This window comes from Sinocyclocheilus grahami, unplaced genomic scaffold (assembly GCF_001515645.1).
Source record: "Sinocyclocheilus grahami isolate Dianchi unplaced genomic scaffold, SAMN03320097.WGS_v1.1 scaffold422.1, whole genome shotgun sequence".
NCBI classification, from domain to species: domain Eukaryota; kingdom Metazoa; phylum Chordata; class Actinopteri; order Cypriniformes; family Cyprinidae; genus Sinocyclocheilus; species Sinocyclocheilus grahami.
The window spans coordinates 486,466-494,121 of NW_015505601.1; the positions used below are offsets into that span (position 1 = coordinate 486,466).

Genomic DNA, 7,656 nt, shown 5'->3' on the forward strand with positions numbered 1-7,656 from the left:
AACGTCTATTTGCCATCTGATAGGAAACGTCCTATAGACGTATTGCAGATGAGCTAACACTCTAAAAAATACGTCTTGCAGATGTTAAACAGACGTCTCCGTGATGTACGTGTGCTATCAGGGCGCTAGCATCACAGTATAAAGCTGTGTAAATGCATTTAAGCCACCTCTGAGCAGCATTAAATAGTCTGTGTAAAGACACCTTGATAAAGTGCTTTTATGCCCCCACATTTCCAGTAAGCAACAAGTCAGAAAATAAATTACTTTTATTTCTAGTTATATTTTTTAGAACAGTCGATAGATATTTTACACTTATTAATTCAGCAGGTGTTTTATTAAAGCGGCTCAATTTCACTGTTGCATATTATTGGCTGGCACAAAATTTTTAGTACAACTCTTGAGCACCATCTCGCAGAAATGTGCAAATATTGTGGACGGGCTATTTACAAAAGTGACAGCAGAAAATACAAAATGCAGTATTTTCCTAGAGGTACAAATGCACTGCAAATATTTACATAGGCTAGTTGACATTTTTCAGATTTGTGGTGCTCATATTAACAGGACTCTTCAGAAGAAAGCAACACGTTTTACTTGTCTAAAGGAGATTAACAAATTACATAACACCTGCTTGAATGATCACATAGTATTAAACTATTTCTCAAGCACAAAACTATGCCCGGTTGTATGTATACTGCGCCAGCGACCTCTTATGGATTAAGTTTCTATTGATATATATATATATATATATATATAGATAGATAGATAGATAGATAGATAGATAGATAGATCAGCGGTATTGTCGGTTATATAACATTCATGAAAAATATCACAAAAAAATAATCAAAAATATAACATTCATGTTCACCTGTTTACCCAACAGCTATCATATATATATATATATACAGTGGGTACGGAAAGTATTCAGACCCCCTTAAATTTTTCACTCTTTGTTATATTGCAGCCATTTGCTAAAATCATTTAAGTTATTTTTCATACATAGTACATTTACCCAGGGTAATTCAGAAAACAAGTCTCAGTTTCATAAGTTCTAATGTATTTTATATTTTAGTCTTTGACAAGTTACATTAAAGGTTTTCAAAACTTTGCATGCATATTTATGACCCTAAATGAAAAATATTCTCAAGATTTCAAGAAAAAATTAATAGTTGAACCAGTATTTCGAGCAGTGAAAACGTAGAGTGTGGATCAAACTGACCGCAACAAAACAATTTATTTAATCAGAGTACATGGTTACTTTTGAATGGCCATCAATGGAGAAAGATGCTTTTTGTTGATATAATGGTGTAGTTATGACATCTACCAGCAGGGGCTAATGATACTAACCAGGACAATATTTGCTTTTAATACAATTCAGTTATATTAGATTGGCCAGTGGAGGAATCCTCACTTTAAATATGTACTATTTTGTCTATAATATTCTTATTCTTATTTTTTCTCTGTATTCATTTAACCAAAAGAAGACTGTGCCAGGTCAGGTGAACAGATTTTAACATCCAGATGCTTGAACATCTGTTACAGCTAGATAACACAAATTACAACCAGTTTTCAATAGTTATCAGTTGCGCTCCATATGAGCTCCAGGCACATTTTGTACCCTAAATCCTCACCATTTAAAACAAGCTTCAATGATTGTTCTTTATTTTCCCTTATGACAGTATTGTTTGTTGTGAGTTAAATGTCTGTCCTGAGGTTGGTCTGTGGATGAAGCAATATGAAACAACATTTTTTCAATCGTTCTCTTGAAATATCAGCATGGTACAATGCCAGCAAGTGGTCTGCATGTACAAAGATGTGAACATGATGTCCTGCTGATCAAGACACACATAATGAATGTTGTAATTGCATTTTTCTTTGCTTAAAAGAATGAATCATTCAAAAAATGGAAGAAGCTGCAGAAACTGCTATAAATAATGATGACACAATTGGAGTGTATTTTCCTCAGGTCCAGATTTGCCTACTTTGGCTACTCCAAGCCAGAATAAACCTGACTGTTTTTGCAAACTCTCAAAAAAAACCAACTTCCCGTTTAGATTTTAAATTTAGAGAAATTCCCTCAAACCTTTTTATATCTCGGAAAAGCTGATTGAACTGGACGAAACCGCAGCGCATGTTAACACAACGTCCAGCCCACAGACACAAAGAACGTCTCTATGTCTGGACATGACAAATAGCACCTGTCTTCAGGCGATTGATTGAAAGCCCTAGTATGGTAAAAATGCAAACTGGTTTTAGAACTTGGACACATAAATGCAGCCAGCTAAAATAACAAGCGTGTTCCATTCACCACGGGACCAAGGCAAATACAATAAACAATCATATGTTGTGTAACTTCTGAGTGACATTCTGAATTCCCGAAGCTGCTTTTGTTGAAATTTTGAACTTTTATATACAGCTACCTTTCAGGATTTGCTGATCTGTGTCTTCTAATATAAAAAGTTCACCAAGTACTTCTTTCAGTATAGTGCACTTTTCACAGCTGTTTGGATAGGGCTGCAGAGAGGATGGGCAAACTCAAAAGCAAAACAAACACAGCCTCCCCTACTTATTGGAATAGACTCATGCCTAAAATAATGAGCTAAACTAATAAACAAACTCCAGCGAAGATGTTTCTGTCTACACTAGCTGCATTCCTCCTCGACCCCTGCGTGAACTTTTTCCAAAATGCTAAACAAAGAAGAAACTGTGTTTTGTAACACGATTTTGCTAGAAACACTTGAAGCATGACTAGGCAAAAATTAACAAATAAATCAATTGTTATGCATTAAGTAAAGAAACATTAGATAGAGCAACATCAGTGAAACATTTGCATTTCATATATACAGTACTGTGCAAAATTCTTAGGCCACTAGTATTTTACCAACAAAAAATGGTTTTCAGTCAGTTATTTCTATCTTTTGCTGTAGTGTGTCAGTAGGAAATATCAGTTTACATTTTCAAACATCGCTTTTGCCATTAATTGTAATAATCCAGTGATATTTTTGTATGAACAACAGCCAGTGCTCCACACAGAGATCTGATCTCATCATCATCCAGTCTGTCTGAGATGACATGAAGAAACAGAACAAACTGAGACAGACTCAGTCCAGAAGAACTGTGTCTCCAAGACGCTTCAAAAAGAGGTTTTAGGCACTTGTGTAAAAATGCTGTAAAATGAGAATGCTGTAAAATGAGAAAAAATAATGTCATAAATAGATGTTATTTATTAATTCACTTCTATTAACTAAATCAAATCAATATTTGGTGTGACCAGTGTCGGGGAAAGTTACTTTTAAAAGTAATGCATTACAATATTGCGTTACTCCATAAAAAGTAACTAATTACGGTACTTTTTATGGAAAGTAATGCGTTACGTTACTTTTGCGTTACTTTTTAAATCTGGACAGGGCTTGCTTGTTTGTTTTTAAAATAAAAAAAGTTATATTTTTGGCAAATATAAAAGCCTTTTCACACCAAAAGTGAAATGAATAAGCCTCAGGCTGAAGGGAAAGTCAATTTACGTCCGTACAGTAGAATACAGAAGAAGAAATTTCAACACACTTCAGCAATAAACAAAGACACACAAATGTATGTCTAGAGTCATTTTTGCTTATTAGTATGATTGAACTGGATCATCTTAGGTCAGGAGCAAAGACATTGGTTAATAGAATGGGATTAAATACATAAAGGATATTTGTGTTGTTTAACATTTAATTATTGCAGGTTTGCGTCATATTCTGAGTTGCATTTTTTAAATTAATTTTTGAGGAATACTGAATCTGTGTTTTTTTGTGAGTCAGTGAGAGGAATTAATGCATATTCACATTTATTTTTGTAGCACCTTTATTTTTAAGAGTGCAGAGCCAAACACTCTCAAAATCTTTAATTCAAAGGTTTATATCACGGACACATCGAAGTCAAATATCCTGACACTGATACCATAACACAGTTTACAACACGAGCCAGAATAAACCTGACTGTTTTCGCAAACTCTCAAAAAAACCCAACTTCCCGTAGAACTACAGTAACATCTTCTGATTTCTCTCAACATGGGGACAGGAGAGCTGTCAATTAAAAAGTTATGCGTTACTTTACTAGTTACTTGAAAAAAAGTAATCTGATTACGTAACTCGCGTTACTTGTAATGCGTTACCCCCAACACTGGGTGTGACCGAAACAGCTTTTGTACGAGGTGCACTTGGACATAGTTTTTCATATATATATATGTATGTGTGTATGTATGTATGTACTGTATATGTGTGTGTGTGTGTGTGTGTGTGTGTGTAAATTATGTGATAAAATTAGTGGAAATAATGTCCTACAATGTCTGATAATCTGTTAAAATGTCTGTTACAGTTGGCATAACAAGCCTGTTAAATATTATAAAATAAATTTTCTTTCCAACATAACTTACAAATAAACCTGTTTGGTTGTATCCACTCTGGTTTTCCAAATTTACATAAAACCACTAGAAAAATCCCCTCGTGTATGACAGCCAACTGCAATCAACAAAAGTAAATGACCATTTTAACAGAAAAAAAGACCGAAATGTAAGATATGATAAGATAACATACAATAACAATATAACAGTATTACATTATATAATATAACAGATAATATAATATATATTTGCAGTGCACAATAGCACAATATCACTGGTGTGGAAAATAAAACATCTGTTTTTATCAAATGTTTTTATGAATTCGTTATTAAAATCATTAATAACTTTATCAGAGAGTCCAATAAGAAAAACAGTAATACAAACGTTTAATAAAATGTATTTATGTCGTCTGAATTTCTTTCTCCTGGCACTTAAAAAAAAAAAAAAAAGAAGAATGCGTAGTGGTCGGTATTCCCGACTGAGTTACGTACGCTTGTGCGCAATCCACCCATAGCTCAGCGCGTGCGCTACGTAGCCATCTTGTGTAGAGCAGAGGAAGCGGAGCCGTTAGCTCGAGAGCTGCGCTGACAGCAGACGGACTGACAAACCGTCGCTCTGCTCGCGCCAGAAACGGATAGTAAACATGCGTTACTACGTGTCGAGAGGTCTATCCGATGTGTTTCATTGAGGATGTGTGCTTCTGAAGAAGGGACAGTGTTGAGAACCGAAGGCGCCTCAGAGTCGCGTTGAGTCCGGAGACTGGAGCATTTCAACCGCGACAGCGGCCTGACGGAAACTCCCACTCCGGGACATGGCCTTCGTTTAGGCCACGGAGAATAGAGATACGGGCTCGGAAGGATTCTACACAGCTGGAATAAAGCTGCCATTGTGTTTGGAGCTTCAATTAAAAGGAGAGAAAATGCCGCGATGAGGGAGTCCTGAGTTAGCGTGACGCTAACTGAAAATTACATGACATATTCTCATACACATTGCGTTAGTACGCTTACATTGGAGCTGTGCGCTTCAGTCTGACGCGTTGAGATCAGAGCAACGCGCTTAAAGCTGTCAACATGTCTAAAATGCCGTCGAAAAAGAAGAGCTGTTTTCAGATCACGAGCGTAACGCAGGCTGCGCAGGTGGCCGCCAGCAGCAACACGGACGACACCGAGAGTTTAGGCGACCCGGACGAGCCCAGAACTGAGGACATGTCCTCATCCGAGATATACGACATGTCCAAAGCTGGAGACTTCGAGCCGGAGGCGTGTGATGTCAGTTTGTCGGATGAATCGCTTCATAACGATGCTGAAACATCTGGCCAAGATGGTCCCATAACGACCATACCTGGTTCTCGTAGCCCAGGTGCTGTTCATATAAACCCAAATGTCCGTGCATTAGGCGGGACCGTATCTTCCCAGTCTTCAGGTTCAGCTGCATCTAATGCACCATCCAGCACATCACAGACTTCATCGGTTAGCAGTTCTGCCACAGTAAGTAGCTGCAGCTCCCGTTTCAGGGTCATCAAATTAGATCATGGTACGGGCGAACCCTTCAAAAGAGGTAGGTGGACTTGCACTGAGTTTTATGAGCGAGATACGGATGCTTCCTTGTCCACGCGGACTGTGGATAACGTCAAGCACGTTGGCACCACGGACCATGGTGCGGACAGGGATGCATTAGGAGTCGCGGGAGGTTCGGTGGCTGCTCATGTTGGGCTTTCAACACCTGCAGCAGAACCACACACCGATAGCGTTTACATATCTGCACCATCGAACCCACCTGTGGAGGTTCAGCAGCAAACCTTTGGCTTTTCGCAGCAGGGATTAGGGCTTGTAGCCCAGAACCTTTACGGCGATGCCCACGCTCAACATGTCAAATCTCCCAGCATGCCTTCGACAACTCAGCCACAGCCATTTCTCTCGGGGAAGCAGGCACAGAAACCTGGCCAGATTCTTCAGACTGTTATTCCATCGAACCAGGCTGACTACAGAGCGCCGCAACCTCCCGGCTCTCCGGCCCAGACCGTCTCAGTGACTTCTCTTCCGCTCGTGACCCCCTTGAACCAGGGTCCGTCACCTGTCATGACTCCTGCAGCGGGAAGCGCTCACATGCTCGGATTAGTTCCTCAGCCCGTGGATGGCAGAGGGCTTCCCATCAGCCAGCCGGAGCATGTTCAGGGGCTTTTACAGCAGTCGGGCATCAACATGGCTCTAGGGACCGTGTCAGCCGCAGCTGTTGTACAACAGGCACCAGTGCCGCTCATTCAGCCAGCAGTAACTGTGTCTGTCAGCCCCCATGCTGTGGTCCCTGGTGTGCAAAATGTGCCTGTTGTTATGTCCAGTGCCTCTAATACCCCCCAGGGCATGCCAAAACAGACGCCGGCCCCCCAGCAGAATCAGCCTCAGGGAGTCCACAGCGGTTCAGTAGTAGGACTGGGTGCGCTGACAACCCCCGCTAACTTTAGCCAGCTTCCCACAGGCATCGCCCTGGCCAATGAGAACCAGAGGAAGCCCGACGGGCTACTCCAGAGCTCTGTGCTCATAGGAAAATATGCCATCAAACCCCTGAATCCCGAAGGCTTGCAGCTTCCTACACCTGCTGTCAGCAGCCTGTTTGGAATAGCTATTACCATTGATGGGGATGAGGACAGGTAAACCTTTATTCTTGATGTTGCTCACTTGGATTAAAAATGGATCAAATATGCGTTAAGCAAACCGTTTTATCACAACTCTTGCAGGTGTTGCAAATATTTACTTTTGAAAGCAGGAGTTAATTTTGTCGGGTGGGAGTCAGAATGTGTTTTTGTTTTTTTACGTGGGTAGTTTTCCCCATAAATGATCCTTTTTCACAGACAGTGGTGACTTCAGGGACCTCCAAACCTGTCCCTGGAAGGCACTGATCTGCAGAGTTGATATCCATCCCAAATTAAACACACCTGAACCAGCTAATCAAGGTCTACAGGATTACTAGAAACTTCCAGGCAAGGCGTTAAAGTTGGTTGGAGCAAAACTCTGTATGACATTGGCCTCTGATGCCCCTGTCATAAATTTACCATGTTTTTATATATCTCCAATTTTAATAAAATGAATGTACATTTCTAATAACACTATATTTTGTGTTATATTTCCTTGGCATAAATTGAATTACATAAGACTAGTTAATGGTGTTTCTAATACAACAGCTGAGGGTGTGATGGCAAATTTGACTTCTTACTCTCTTCTGACCACCGTAATCAGTCTCTGTATTCCCCCCCCCCCCCTCTTTTTGGGGGTGCTAAAAAA

General features: G+C 39.9%; 1 protein-coding gene across 1 annotated transcript in view; it reads left to right on the forward strand.

The window, feature by feature from the left end:
• Positions 1-4,889: 4,889 nt before the first annotated feature.
• Positions 4,890-7,656, forward strand: part of LOC107551385 (TSC22 domain family protein 2-like) — a 38,025-nt gene continuing 35,258 nt past the window's right edge. The window contains exon 1 of the mRNA XM_016232970.1: positions 4,890-7,025. Within this exon, the coding sequence (XP_016088456.1) occupies positions 5,449-7,025 (1,577 nt within the window). The 5' untranslated portion in view covers positions 4,890-5,448. The remainder of the gene's footprint in view (positions 7,026-7,656) is intronic.